Genomic DNA, 14,934 nt, shown 5'->3' on the forward strand with positions numbered 1-14,934 from the left:
AGCAACAACAGCAGCCGTCACTATGTGGAGCCCTCTGTGGTCGCCTGAGCACTGCCCACGGGAGCCAAGGAGGGTGCAGGCAATACTCATCCCCTCAGCTGGGAAGGCCGTGCCCCTGCATCCCATCCATACGCCTCTAAACCGAACCCCAAGTCAGTGAGAACATGCAGGTTCTCCCTCAGCTTCAGCTTGGTCCCTCCCTGTGGCAGGAAGCACAGTGAGGTGGAGTGGAGTGGAGAGCCAGTCCTCATTCCAACCCCAGCTCCCTGCTCCATGCATTCCCCTTGACAGTCTGGCTTCTGGACCTGGCATCCTCACGGCCGGCACAAGACAGGTAATGGCCACCCATAGCTATGCGCCATGGCTGGCCAGCCGGAACCACAACCCACTTTCTCGTGTGAGCCAGTACAGAACTGATGGGCAGCAGCCAGCATTTCTTAGGCCAGCACCGGTCCAGATCCTTTGAGGGTAGGGAACCTTCTTCCTGCCAAGGGTCACTTGGACATTGACAGTGTCACTTGTGGGCCATGCAAATTATCAACTGAAAAATCAGCCTGCTTGAGACGTATGGAATGTCAAGATCCACCTGGGGTTGCCTCAACAGGGCTAGACCAAGTGATTTCACAGGCCTTATAGTGCCTGCTGGCCAGCCATCCCTCACCCCCAGGATGTATACATGACCAATGCCCCTGACCTTCCGATAACTGGTGGCAGAGCTCTGTTCCCTGCTCCGCCACTGGCCAGTTGCGGGGTGCCGAGCAAGGTCTTCGTCTCACTATACTTTGCTTTGTTCCTCTGCAAACAGGACAAGGACGGGGACCTGAGCCCTGAATGTGACAGTGGAGTGAGGTCTGCTATGCTGCCCTCCTCATGGGAGCTCTGACCAGGGCAGCTACCCTAAGATGGTGGGGAAGGCAGCCCACATACACACAGGGAAAGTGGCAAGCCAGGCAAGCCAGAGCTGTGACCTGGGGCCTGGCATACCCTGGTGATGGGGGCAGGGGGCAGCAAGGAGCTCCCCGGGCATGGAAGTCATCCAAAATCAGAGGCTAGCACATTACTCAGGGCTGGGGAGACGAGGGAAGGAGGGGTGAGAGGCAAGCACAGAACCTATTAGGCCAAGGCGCTAGAGGCTGTTGGGGACCGGGGGTGTGAGGGGAGGAGCGGCAGGCCTCAAGCTCAGGATGGGGTTGGGGGACGGGAGGTGGGGTCTGCCAGCTGGTGACACAATCCTGTAAGATGTGCTGCCACCACAAGCACTGGGGCAAAGAAGACTCCACCAATGTCCAGCCTAGCTAAATCTAAAACAAGAGAAGGAACAAGTACCCAGGGCAGTGTTAGGGCCTGGTGGAGAGATGGTGACTGCTGGAGAGGAGAATGCTGGCAGCCAAAGTTACTGGGTGGAGGTGGAGCCGGTGGGTAGCCGGGCAGGTCCTACAGTTGGGTGGGAAAGTCAGGCCCAGAGCTAAGAGACTGCACCTTTACTAAAGAAACACACATTCCAGACACATAAAAATAAATACGAAAGGTAGTGGGCGCAGCGGGTGCGGCAGAGAGGGGAGGACAAAGCGAATTACCTTGGCTATTTTCACAAAATGGCTCAGGATTTCGGCTCTTATTTTTAAAGTCTGTGCTGTTAGGATTTCTCGGACGACCCAAAAACTGACCTGTAGAGTCAAACACACACACACACACAGTTAGAATGCTGGGCCACCTCCTGGCAGCCTTGTCCACCTCTCACGGGGCTTCCAAGAGGGCAGGAAGCTGGGTCCCCACAGCATCTGACCCTGCACAGGGCCCTGTGCTCCCAGTCAGCCCCCTCCAACTCCCACCATGCTGCTGGGAGGTCACACAGGGCAGCGCTGGGCCCCATGGTAGGTCAGGAGGATCCCAGTTGCAGGGAAGACAATGAAAGGTGATGGGTGGAGAGATGGGTGAATGGCCAGACACAGCAACGTGCCTGCTGGCAGGACCCCCACCCCCACGAGGTCCACAGTCTCAGCCAGGTCCACTGCAGGGTGGAGTCACTGCTGTGCACACAACTAGCAAATTTCATTCTCTAGGAGAGGTCTGTCCCATCACTAAAGTGACACAAAGCCCCACAGAGCCATACAGATCAAGGATCTTATTTCTTTGCTGGCAGCTTGCATTCAGACCTCAGTCTTGCTCCCCTTTGGAGCCAGAGAAGCATCCACCCACGCAGAAAGGGGCAGGGCCAGGACAGGCTGGGCAGCCAGGCTGGCAGACTTGGTTCCTGTACTCCTGCTGTGACTCCAGCTCTACGGTCATGCAGCGCTGAAGTCTAAGAGGACAATGACAGTGCCTCAGGGAAAAGTGGGGAGTCCAGTGAAGGGCAGGACCCAGCGCCTCGAGGATGGACGGGGGACCTGGGGAAGGCAGGGCCTGGGCAGTAGTGGAAGGAAACACAAGGCAAGAAGGCGGCAGGGATGCTCCAGGAATAAGGAGCCAGGGCAATGGACTCCTTCCTGAAGTGCTGTCAGTTCTCGGGGGAAGACACGGAGGAGCCCAGAGCCAGCAGTTTGCTTTTTGTAGCAACAGACGGGGATGACAGAAAAGGGTTTTTTCAGCTCAGCTAGCTGTGGTTGCCTCCAGGACATGCTTGGGTTTCCACAGAATCATTTTTTCCAAGGAATTGCCTCCAACGAAGCTCAGGCCAAAACGTCTGACTAGTCGCGTAAGAAAGTCATCCTGGAAGGGCTGGTACCATAGCTCAATAGGCTAGTCCTCTACCCCATGGCACCAGCATCCCATATGGCATGAACAGTGTCCTGGCTGCTCCACTTCCCATCCGGCTCCCTGCTGACAGACTGGGAAAGCAGCAGAGAATGGTCCAAGTGCTTGGGACCCTGCACCACGTGGGAGATCTGGAGGAAACTCCTGGCTCCTGGCTTTAAATTGGTTCAGCTCTGGCTGCTGCAGCCCTTTGGGGGAGAGAACCAGAAGGCAGAAATCTCTCTCTGTCTCTCCTTCTCTCTGTAAACTTGCCTTTCAAATAAAAATAAATGAATATTTAAAAAGTGAGAGAAAATCTTTCTGGAAACAGATAGGCTGCCTGTAAAGTAGAGTTCAAGGCAGGGGTGTTTTTAGGCACATTATGCCTAGGGTGGCAGATCCCTGTGTGGGTCTGGAACTCAGCAGAGCTGACGTTCGGTCAGTGATACACAGCGTACGGGGGGACATTTAGAAGCCACAGTGCAGTTCAAGGGAGCTCTGCAAAGCTGCCATGGCCCCAGAGTGTCCACACATTGCCTAGTATGGAAGGTGACAAAGAGACAGAGTTCCTCAGAAGTCCCAGTGCCAAAGGCAGCCCTGATACTGTGGCCACAGAGTTGCAAGTGAGAGATCTGGACTATGGGGTGGTGAAGACACAGGAAAGCTCTGAGAGAAAGGTAAGCCTTGGAAATCGGATGGACCTCCCAAAGGGAAGGCATGAGTGAGGTGGGCCCAGTAGCTGCGTGAGCTAACGAGGGATGCGGTTCCCAAGGTAGGGGGAACAGTGAAGACTGACCCTGCAGAGCCAGGGGGACTGGGCTGGTGGAAGGGGTGGGGCGGGGCTAGGATGCCTTCCTGCACGGGCAGTCTAGAAGGCGATGGAACAGAGGAATGAGTGAGACTCTTCGGCAGCGAGGATACCTGTTACAATGCTGACGTGACAGCCCCCTGACAAATGTCAAAGTTTTGGGCCAGGGCCATGCTGAAGGGGTGGATCGGATGGATGTTTTTAATCAGACTTTAGTTCTCATGAGATTTCACGTGAGTTTCATGCAGAAAATGATGGAAACATAGGCAAGTAGAGAAGACCCAAACTCTGTGGCCCACACAGGCCTCCAGGCCACACGCTGCAGGGGAGGAGCGGGAAGACCTCATGGTGTTTCCTCAATCAGTGGTAACATCAGTCATTTATGTATTTTTACAAATGCATGTGTATTTTACAATGTGGCTTCTGGGGATGTGTTGGTCTCTACTCAGGTAAACCCCGGCTGTCAGGTGGCTGGCCTCTGGGGACTTCACTGTGACACAATGCTGTGATGAGCATCCACTTTCCACTTGGGCCCAAGAACAGATTTCTGTTAAGGTGGAGCGAATAAAAGAGGACCAAAGTGCATACCAACCACATGGGCCCCTGCACAGGCCTGTCAGCTCAGCCCGCAACCAGGGTAAGTAGGTACATGTTCTCTCTCTCTCTCTCTCTCTCTCTCTCACACACACACACACACACACACAGCCACCGGTCTTTTCTTCTACTAACTCAACGGACAAAATGGTATCTCACTGCTTCTCTGTGATGTTTTCCTCATCACTGTGAAAATCAGTGGACTCCGTGTTTTGTCAAGTTAGCACTGTTGGCTGCGTTGTGACTTGCCTGCTCAGGGCCTCCATTCATCCACCTGTCTAGGTATCATTTCTCTTAGGATTGCTGCCTGACAAAAGCTCTCTCTAGGGCCAGGCGGTGTGGCACGATGGGCTAATAAGCCCTTGCCTGGGGCATCACACACCCTCTGTGAGCGCCAGTTCCAGTCCCAGCCGCTCCATTTCTGATTCAGACTCCTGCTGGGTCAAGTCATGGGGCCCCTGCACCTGACAGGGAGATGGTGGTGGAGCTCCTGGCTCTTGTTTCTGCCTTGGCCTAATTCTGGCTAACTGTGGGCATTTGAGGAACAAACCAGAGGATGGAAGATTTTTCTCTCTCTCTTTCCCTGTCACTCTTCTTTTCAAATAAACACATAATTTTAAAGCTCTTTGTATATTAAATAAGCTGCATTTCGTGAGAAAACTATCATTTTTATACACTGTTTGGGAGGGGGTAGAAATTAACAGAAACATTTAGAACTCAAGTGCATCTCTGAGGATGTTGTAAGAGACGTTTTCTTGAAAAGAGAAACCGTATGAAAATACAGACACTTAGGAGGACACTCCTGGAAGTCTGTGGGAAATGGGATTAAAAGTTTCAGTCTAGGGCCCGGCACAATAGTGCAGTGGTTAAAGTCCTTGCCTTGCATGCGCTGGTTCTAATCCCGGCGGCCCCGCTTCCCACCCAGCTCCCTGCTTGTGGCCTGGGAAAGCAGTCAAGGACAGGCCAAAGCCTTGGGACCCTGCACCCGCGTGGGAGACCCGGAAGAGCTCCTGGCTTCGGACTGGCTCATCTCCAGCAGTTGCGGCCGCTTGGGGAATGAATCATCAGATGGAAGATCTTCCTCTCTGCCTCTCCTTCTCACTGTATATCTGCCTTTCCAATAAAAATAAATCTTTAAAAAAAGTTTCAGCCTATTTTGCGCAAAATGGTTTTTTTTTCCATAATAGATGGGAAAGGTGAATTATTAAAGAACAATGCATGGTCACTGTTTTTCATGAACTTTATCAGTTAACCTTGTATTTGTCAAAAGACTCACTGACAACACTGCATGAAAGACCAGGCAAAAAAGTCCATCTACCTGGAAGTGGTTACACAAACCCACTTTGGGAAGGGACACACGGCTCAGCCACGCTGACTGGCGGGAGGGAGGCCCGCCTCCAAGGCCAGGGTACACATCTCACTGGGATTCCTCGGCTTGGGATGATCTTCAGTCCTCCTGTGTTTATTTACCCAATCATCATTTACATCGGCAGGACTCAGAGACATTTATTTTGTTCCCGGGGTCACAATCCAATACTCCAGAGTTTCTTTTGTTGCTCTGATTGGCCTGGCATTGGCTACAGCGAGCTCTCGCTTGGCTTCTTGGCCCTTGCTGGCCCTAAGGTCAGTCATTGCACCTGTAGGCTGAAGGGTCCTAGAGTAGACCACAGAATGTGACAATGGATCCTGTGTCATCCATGGATAACAAGATACCCCCTACCCCTCCACCGGGGAAGGGAAGGGAGGAGGTTATCAACAGGGGTCACTTGGCCACAGAGTAGCTTCTGCAAGAAGTAACACATTGCAGTGCACTGCACTCTGGAAGACTTCATCAAGCAAAAATGGGTTTCCTCTCTGTGTTGTGAAGTTCCTTGGGTTTCCACAAACACCTGGGCCATGAGTCCACTATCACAACACACAATGCAGTTTCTCTGTGTCTTGCCTACCCAACCCTTTCCTCCCAAACTCTGACAACCACTCCTCTGCTAATCACCTCTTTAGTTTTACCTTTTCCAGAATGCCGAAGGAGAAGGAGTGGGAGGAAGAGGAGGAAGAAGAGTGCAGGAATCCTCCGTAGGAAACCTTTCAGACTGGATTCTTCCACATCCAAGCTCAGTCCACATCGTTACATGACCTGAGAATGATGTATCCCCCTGGACTCACACAGACGCTTAAATGTCAAACTCAAGTTAATAGCGGCAAGAGGATGGAAACCTCGCCTTACCATGATGTTTGGAGGTGGGGTCTTAGGGAACTGATTAATTGCACCTGACCCATCCTGCATACCTACCAGTGGGTCATGACAGTTTGGGATGTTTCATATCCTTGCAAGTAAGTGGTACTGCCAGGGTTTTCCTATTGTGTTTTGTTGTTCTAATAGGTAGGCATGGCTTGGTATCTCCCTAATGGTGAATGATATTGTTGGCACTATACCAGATCCAACATCATTCAGATCCTTTGCTATGTTTTCTCTTAAAAAGGTTTATAGCTTTGGGGCTGACACATTGGCTCAACAGGTTAATCATCTGCCTACCAGGGCCTGGATCCAATACGGGTGCTAGTTCATGTCCTGACTGCTCCACCTCAAATCCAGCTTCCTGCTGATGGGCTGGGAAAATAGCAGGGATGGTTCAAGTCCTTGGGAGCCCTGCACCCGACCCGTGTGGTTGACCCAGAAGAAGCTACTGAATCCTGGCTTCAGAGCAGCTCAGCTCCAGCCATTGTGGCCACTTGGGGAGTGAATCAACAGACAAGATCTTTCTTTCTCTCTGTCTCACCTTCTCTCTGTAAATCTGACTAATAAAAATTAATACACCTCTTTATAAAAAAGAAAGTGTATAGTTTTTTTTATTTATGTCTGTGATTCATTCTGATTAGTTTTTATGAGAGGCCTAAAGTCTATGCCTAGGTTTGCTTCTACACACACACACACACACACGCAATGACGTGCTCATCGTTTCAGGGCCATTAGCTGAAGATGGCATTCTTTGTCCATGGAGAGGTCCTGCACTGTTACGACGGATCAGCCAACTGTAACGTGTGGGTTCACTGTGTCCCACTGGTCTAGGTAGCCTCTCTTGGGCCACTTTCAGGCTCTTCCATTCACGACAGCTTTACAGTGAGTCCTGAGATCGGGTGGAGTGAGTCTTCCAACTTTCTTTCCCCACACTGTCTGTTGTGCTGGGTTAACCTTCCTACACCCTCTTCAGAATGGGTTCTTTGATGCTTACAGTTTTCTAGAAGGTTGGCTGGGATTGCATCAACTTTACAGATCAAGTCGGAAAGAACTGATGACAACATGGTGTCTTTCAATCCAGGAAGTTGGAATATCACCTCTGGTAATTTAGATTTACATGGATTCTCTCTGACAGTATCTTTGTACATGAACACATTTCTTTAGATGCATCCAGAGATCCGTCTTATTTGTTGGTACTATTGCAAATGGCACAATTGTTAAATATCAAATTCCCACTCTTGGTTGCTGGTATATAGGAAAGCAGTCGGTTTTCGTGTGTTGACAACTGTTTTTCTTGATGGATTTCCTCTAAATCTCATCATCTGTGAATAAAGATGACTGCACTTCTTCGTTTCCAATCTGTGTCTCTTGTTTCTCTTGCAGTAGCAGGGACTTGTGGGACAACGCTGAACAGGGTACAGGCAAGCGCGCCTGCATGTCTGTTCCCAGCCTTGGGCAGAAGGCACCCAGTGCCCCAGTGGGCAGGAAGCTGGTGAGGCAGCTGTGTGGACGTCCTGTGGCAGCTTGGCCAAGTCCTCCACTGGTCCTAATTTGCTGGAGTGCTTTTCAGCATGAATTAGTGCGGGACGCACTTTTACAGACAATTAGGGTGACACAATGCTTGTGCTTCAACCTGCTAACACAGTGGATTGTGATTCTTGACTTTCACCTATCCCGTGGTATATGTCCGGGTGTGCACAGCCCACGGGACAGGTGCTACAAATATCTCGTAAGCCTGTTCTATTCACAGCTTTCCTAGAAACCAACTCAGAGGGGACTTCCCCTGGGTGCTGCTACATGCTCCCCGACTCCAGCGCCCTCTGTCACATCTCTGCCAGGGCTCTAAGTTTCTTTGCCTGGAGTAGCTGGCAAAGCCTCCAGCTTGGTCCCCAACCTAGACATCTTCTCACCTCCTTGGGACTCCTTGACCTCCTGCCTCACCAAGGTGGGACCCTGAGCCCCCCTGCTCTGTACCCACATATGAGCCCACATCTGCACCTTCTGTCCACTTGTACCTCAGCATTTCACACCTGTCCCTACACTTCAGTTCTTCAGTATCCACCCTGCCCCCACCTTGCTCATCTGTAAGTTTTCCTGACCCTACTGGATCCTTCTACTCAAAATGTGAATGTCCTCCAGGCTCTGTGCTCTTTTATGAAGAAGGGAACATTCAACAACATCCCGGAGACTCCACATCTCCTGTATCCTCAGCTTCTTCCCCAGGACCCCCTGACACCGTCTCTCTCCCCCCTGCCTTCTAGCCCCTCCCTCTACCTGCATCTCTGCAGAAATGGTCCCCTCCCGCTTGGTTCAGAAGACTCATCCTCTTTGGCCCTCTGCAGCTTCCCCCTCCTTCTCAACATTTTCCCACATTCCTCCCACCTTCCACCTAACAATCTCCCTCTGCCTCCTCTCCTCTGCCAACTCTCAGATGCCAGCAACTCTTAGCTTCCCACTGGTACCTTGGTTTCATCCAATTCCCTCTGTTTTCCCCCAAATTCCCACATCTATGGGACACCTCACGCCTCCACCAAGGCATGAGCCTTCCTCTCAGCTCAGGGCTCCTACTCCTCAGCACCCAGAGGTGCTCACTGCTTGCAAACTAGTGTGATTGAATTATTAATCGCGTATTAAGCTCTGGGCTGAACCCTTCACATCCACGATTATCATTGTATCTCCAAAGACTGGTGGGTATGATTCTTCCCGCTTTATGCATGAGGAAGATGAGGCTGAGAGAGGCCCCAGGCCAGCCCCGGATCCACAGTGCTGAAGTCATTTGGCCAGGACTCAAAGCTAGCTCTGCCTTATGGAGACTGCAGCAATCACACTGACCGCAGGGAGCAGTGGGCCCCCTGAAATTGTATGTGAACTTAGGATATTCCCACATATCTCTGGGTGATGTCCACATGTGATGCTGCCAAGATTCTCAAGAGAGTCCACTCTACCCTGAGGCTGAGCACTTCGGTACTGCGCTGTGACCTCCGTGCGGTTGAGACACAGGCTTGGCACATCCCGAGACCTTGTGCAGAGTGGCCATGCCTGTCTATGTTAGCCACTCTGTGAGTAAACCTCAGGGGACTCAGACCCCACGGAGGGATAGTAAGTCCCCAAAGGAGAGGAAAAGGCGAGGACACCAACCACTAGGTTTCCGGTTTGGCTATAAGAAACCTCGAATCTTCTGGTAGCCTCTTTCCACTCAACTGACACTCAACTTGACATCTTCCACCGTCACTGAAACATGTGTGGGCAGACTTGACGCCAGACACCACTGGAGACCTTTCGTGTGATGTCCCCATGCCTCCCTGTAACAGCTGTGGAGGGGGTACACTGCTGGGGGACTGAGAGCCCGAGGTAGGGGACTCCCTCCCCTTTATTGGGACACTCCTTCTCCAGGTCAGCAGTTCCAGGGGCCCACCAGCCTGGCCTCTGGCACATCGCTGGCTCTCAGAGTGACTGAGGGCAGTAAGCAGAAAGACCACAGCCCAGAGCACTCTGTTGGTTTATCTCACGGTTCATCTCGCGCCTTGTTCTGAGTGGAACACAACGCAGTTGTTCAGAGAACAAGCTCTTTGCCAGGCTGACCCAGCATCTGAGTGCAGACCTGACTACATGAGAGCCTCCAGCGGCCCTCCTCCTCCGGGAGCCCCGTGGCAGCTCAGAGGTAGGACTGAGCCGGCTCCCGGTCAAACAGTTTTGTTAAGGAATCAACCAGTCCCCTGACAGCTGATGCACATCTGCTTTAAAAAAAAAAAAAAAAAAAAAGACTATGCTTGCTTGAAAAAAGAAAGATTTCAAAAAGTGGGGGCGGGGGAAAGCAATCAGAAGCCTTGCGACTTCTCTTTTCCAAACAAATGATGTACAGTTCTTTGCCTGGATGCATGGAGACTTTCTCCGTCTGCTTGGTCTCTCCCTACACAACCACCACGCGAACCCCAGCCTCGGTCTCTAGGCCACAAGCAGGCACCTCCTGAGGCTGCCCCCACGCGGGGGGCAGAGGCCGGCAGGGGCCTGCAGGGAGTTGAGCAACAGTGATGCAAAGGGCCAGGCATTTCCGAGAGGGCAGGCCCAGCTGCAGAGGCGGCCCAGTGGGAAATGCAGGCCCAGGCGCCTGGGGGGGCCAGTCACGGACATTGCACAACCTCCAGGCCATGGTCATTCCTCGGGTGAAACCAGAGAGATAACGAGTGGAACAGAGAAACAAGGGGAGAAGAGAAACCTTCAGTGCCACGAGGGCATCTTGCTGATGCCAGGGAGCTGTGCAGGTGGCCTCCCATGGAAGACACCAGAGGTGCCTCCCCCAATCGAATCCAAGACCCTGGCCTTCCCACCTGTCAGAGCACCCCAGGGTTGGTAGCTGTGCCAGCGCAATTCAAAGAAGCTGCTTGGAGAAGCCACCCTCATTCACTCACTTGCACGTGGACAGCTAGGGTCCCTTCCAGGCCTGACACCTCTGACGTGGGGTGAGGCAGAGGGTGGGCCACAGCGGGTTGTGAGCAACACAGGCACTCCTGGAGCTCCTGGATGCACCAAGGGGAAGCAGGGCCCCTCAGCGACATGCACCACGGACACAGGAAGGGTGATGGTGGCAGAGACAGGGCTGACAGGGGCGCCTCCTGCAGGTAGGGGGTTCAGGGGAGACTCCCCACCAAGGAAGTGATGTTCTAGCTGAGATTTGAGAGCTGAGCAGACAGGTAGAACTCGGTTGAGAAGGACCATGCGTGGGGACCTGACTGGTAGAGATTTGGAGCAGCAGGCAGGGGAGCAAAAGGCAAGATGGCAGAGCTGAAGAGGGAGGAGGAGGACAGGCCACAAGATGGAACATGTGGGCGGGGACAGAGCCCGCAGGTAGGGCCTCATGGAGCACCCACATGTGGCAGACGAAATTCCTCTAGTGCCATGAGCACAAGGAAAACCTGCCCAGATCCCAGCAGCAAGGGATAGCAGAGTGGACAAAGGTAGGGGTGTACCGAAGCTGAGATGGGGACCTGTGGCCAGGTGCCTGGGCCTGGACCCTGGCAGGGCTCCTCCAAGGTCAAGGGGTTCAAGGGTGGCTCTACCCACAGCCACCAGCAAGCAGTATGGCTTACCTGGTTAAACCTCCGAGTGAAGGCCACAACGTTGGGGGCGAGACTGTGTTTCTCTTTCTTACTCCATCCGCAGCTGGCCAGTTCCTAGGAGCACACAGAGTCCATTTCAGCAGGGATTCCACTCTGGTGGCGAAATATTCCACAGCAGTATCAAAGCGGAAAGTGGGCATGGAATGGGGAAGGGTTGAGGCCTGGGGCTAAACCTTTAGTACCAGAGAGGAGGAAAGTGGGGTCACACCGGGACCAAGGGTGAGGAGGAGACAGGAATACACTCGCCCTTGGTGCCAGCCACAGGTCCCAGGGTGTCTGTGCTGAAGTTTTCTCAAGCTACTCTGTCAGCATCTCTGGGTCCAGGAGTCTGTTCTTTCTCACAACACATACTGTTTGAGAGGCACATGAATGGTTGAAGCAGCTCATTTCACCTCCTCCTCCCCCTCGCCCTTCCCCCATGTGATGCCACAGCTTGGGAACTTCATATTTCATTGGCCACACAATCCCTCCCTCCTATCCCACCCCTATAGGAGCCTGGGTCAGCAATCCCCTCTCAAGGAATGCAAAGTGGAGGAGACAGAGGAGCAACCCCAGTGGGATTACAGGGGGCATGTGAAGGCATCATGGCAAAGCCGTGCCCAGCTGCCCAGCCCATCAGCCAGAGACAAGAGTGGAGGCGTGATGACAGATTCAAGAGTCCTCTGCCCTGACACTTCTATAAGATCTGAGAAGATCTTCAGTGAGAGTCAGCTGCCAGCTGCCCAACAGCTGACAGACAGGGAACCAGCAGAAAGGAAGAATGAGGGTTTGGGGGGCAGAGGATGCAGTGGGTACAGAGATAAGTGACAGTAGAGTAGGGATGTCCCAAGATAAAATTTGTTGGCTGGGCAGTTAGGTCTGAAGTGCTGTGCCAGGCCAATGTAGCCCAGGACCCAGATGGAGGTTTCTGGGAGGCCTGACTGAAGACAGGGCAGCTCTGGCTGTAAAGTTGAGCCACCCATGTACGGAGAGTACATGGGAACCGTGTTGGAGCTCATAAGCCCAGCCATTCTGCCCAGCTGCTGGCGCGCACCTAATGTCATTGCCAGCCTCACGGCTGACCCTCACAGGGCTCACCATCCACAAGTTCAGTGTCATACGGAAGTATTGACTGTGCTACATACCAATGCAACCCTTTATTGAGATTCCCTGCACAGCAGACACTGGGCAAGGCCCTCTGTGCATGATAGCCTGTCAGTCTAAGCACACCTGTTCTGAATGAATACTGTGGCTTTCACTCCCAAGGCAGACCTAAAAAACCATGGTTGTAATCAAACAGAAAGCCTGGTCCTTGAAGCAGATATTCAAGGATGGAGGCACAGCTGGATAACTCCTGGGCTGTTTAATCAATAGCAGGGCTACCCAGGGGTGTGTCTTGGGTGTCACCACCACACCGCAATGGCTCAGGAAGGCAAGGCAGGGAGGGTGGACCTTGTAGATCTGCAGCCTCACTCAGACCCTGGCTCTCCACACCTGGGCTATATGATGTCCACCTTCTCAGAACTCCCACTTCACAACTCAAAGTGGGCCTGACACTGGGAAGCTGCAGGTCTGTGGGAGGTGCGTGCAGCAGGCTATCCAGCAAAGGCAAGTACCACCCGGCCTCTCCTCTTCCCACCCCGCAGTCTGGGTGCCATCTTGAATTGATCACAAAATCAATGACAGCTCATCTTCTGCTTTGAGGGCAGGAACAAAATCAGGTCTGTGCTTTGAATACCAGCCCACACATTGGACTTGATCTGATTGCTTCCATGGCTCAGACTCAAAAACTCTAGGTATAGGGCCTGGTGCAGTTGGCATAGTGGCTAAGGTCCTCACCTTGCATGTGCTGGGATTTCATGTGGATGCTGGTTTAGGTCCCACTTGCTCCACTTCCCTTCCAGCTCCTTGCTTATGGCCTGGGAGGACAGTAGAGGATGGCCCAAGGATTTGGGACCCTGTATCCACAAGGGAGACCTGGAGGAGGCTCCCAGCTCCTAGCTTTGGATCAGCTCAGCTCCAACCATTGCAGCCACTTGAGAAACAAGCCAGTGACTGCAAAATATTTCTGTTTCTCCTTCTCTCTATAATTCTGACTTTCCAATAAAAAATAAATAAATCTTTTTAAAAAAAATTCTAGGTGTAGTTCTCAGATTTTGACGACTTCCCCCAAAGGAGCTTTTGCGATGGAAAACACGTAATCTTTAAAATTAAGACCTCTGTGGAGTGAAATATGATGGCTTGAGAAGTGCCTTGATCAAGCCGCAGGAGCCAAAGCCTGGGAGTTGAAGGGCCTGGCGCAGAATCCCAGGCCCCGTCACTGTTGGCTGACAAGTCCCAGGCGATCTCCCTCTCTGGGTTCCATCAGCAAGAACAGGAGGCCACAGGGCTGCAGCAGCAGGTAGGGCACCGGGCCTGGCAGGCAGATGGCAGGTGCTTGGCTGCACTGGGTGTAATCAGTGAAGTCGCAAACATCTCTGGGTGGGGAGGGGAATAGGGTACAGCTGCCCCAACTCTGTGCTGGAAGGCTTTGCCCGTGATGCCAGCAGAAACTAGACCGTTCTGTGTGAACCAAACCCCAGGCCCAGCCTCCTGGCGCTGTTCTTCTTCTGTGTCTGGCCTTACGGGGATTACAAGAGATTCCATCTGTGTGGAGCATGATTGGAAAATGTGAAGTAATAGAACAGAACTCTTCCAGTCGCTGATGCCTGCTAAAGGGCCATGCCGTGGAACCAATCTGACTATAATTAACTTAAAATGGACCACAGAAGGGAGATGCGGCTTTGGGCTGAGGCTGCTGTGGCCTTGTGGTTTTGCCCCCACTGTGGGAGCCTGTGAGCTTTCCCCAAAGGTAGGGATGAGAGACAAGCTGCATCTCTCCCTGCTCAGGGCCCCAGCTCACCCAGGCTGGCTGGCTGAGGCCCTGAGCGCTGGGCTGAGCTGTTGGTCACACAGGGAGCCTGGTGCCTGCGTACTCCCTTGTTGGCCCCACCACCTCCCCCTGGTCACGTGGATGTTGTTGGATCCCACTGGGGAAAACAGAAGCTGTGAAAAAGAAAACCGCTTGCCACCAAATGCTAATTTCCCTGCCTTCTGTCCCTCTCTCTGGCTCTAGCGGCAAGGAGGCCCTCCTGTCTCCAGGACCAGTTCAACCTGGGGACCCCCTTCCCATGTCTCCTCGGCCTCTTTTCTGCTGCCGTTTTGACCCACATCTCCAGCGACTGCTCGAGTCTCTTCCGGTGGCAACAATGACAGTAACACTGATGTCTGTTCCCAACACACACATGCCTGTCTCCCCCACTTGTACACACTGTACTTGTCCATGAGGGGAGCCCTTGAACTCACCTCCCTCTCCCTGCCTCTTCTGCCTGCAGCCACTCTTTCCTCCACCCACAACTGCCCCACTAAGGACCCAACACCCACGGGTTCCTGGGCTCTGCACCCTGCGTTCTCCTGGCTGTCTCCCC

At 52.8% G+C, this 14,934-nt stretch overlaps 1 protein-coding gene across 11 annotated transcripts in view; it reads right to left on the reverse strand.

Annotated features, from left to right (window-relative positions):
- The window catches only part of RALGPS1 (Ral GEF with PH domain and SH3 binding motif 1), a 221,210-nt gene that overhangs the window by 127,747 nt on the left and 78,529 nt on the right, over nt 1–14,934 (reverse strand). For 10 of the 11 annotated variants that reach the window (XM_041004451.1, XM_041004450.1, XM_041004448.1 and 7 more), the window contains 2 exons: nt 11,459–11,542; nt 1,578–1,667 (listed from right to left, as the gene is read on the reverse strand). In XM_041004451.1, coding sequence (XP_040860385.1) covers nt 1,578–1,667; nt 11,459–11,542 — 174 coding nt within the window. The remainder of the gene's footprint in view (nt 1–1,577; nt 1,668–11,458; nt 11,543–14,934) is intronic. The other variant, XM_041004449.1, reaches the window with a different exon arrangement.

This window comes from Ochotona curzoniae, unplaced genomic scaffold (genome assembly GCF_017591425.1).
Source record: "Ochotona curzoniae isolate NIBS_2020 unplaced genomic scaffold, NIBS_Ocur_1.0 scaffold_3208, whole genome shotgun sequence".
Classification (NCBI taxonomy): domain Eukaryota; kingdom Metazoa; phylum Chordata; class Mammalia; order Lagomorpha; family Ochotonidae; genus Ochotona; species Ochotona curzoniae.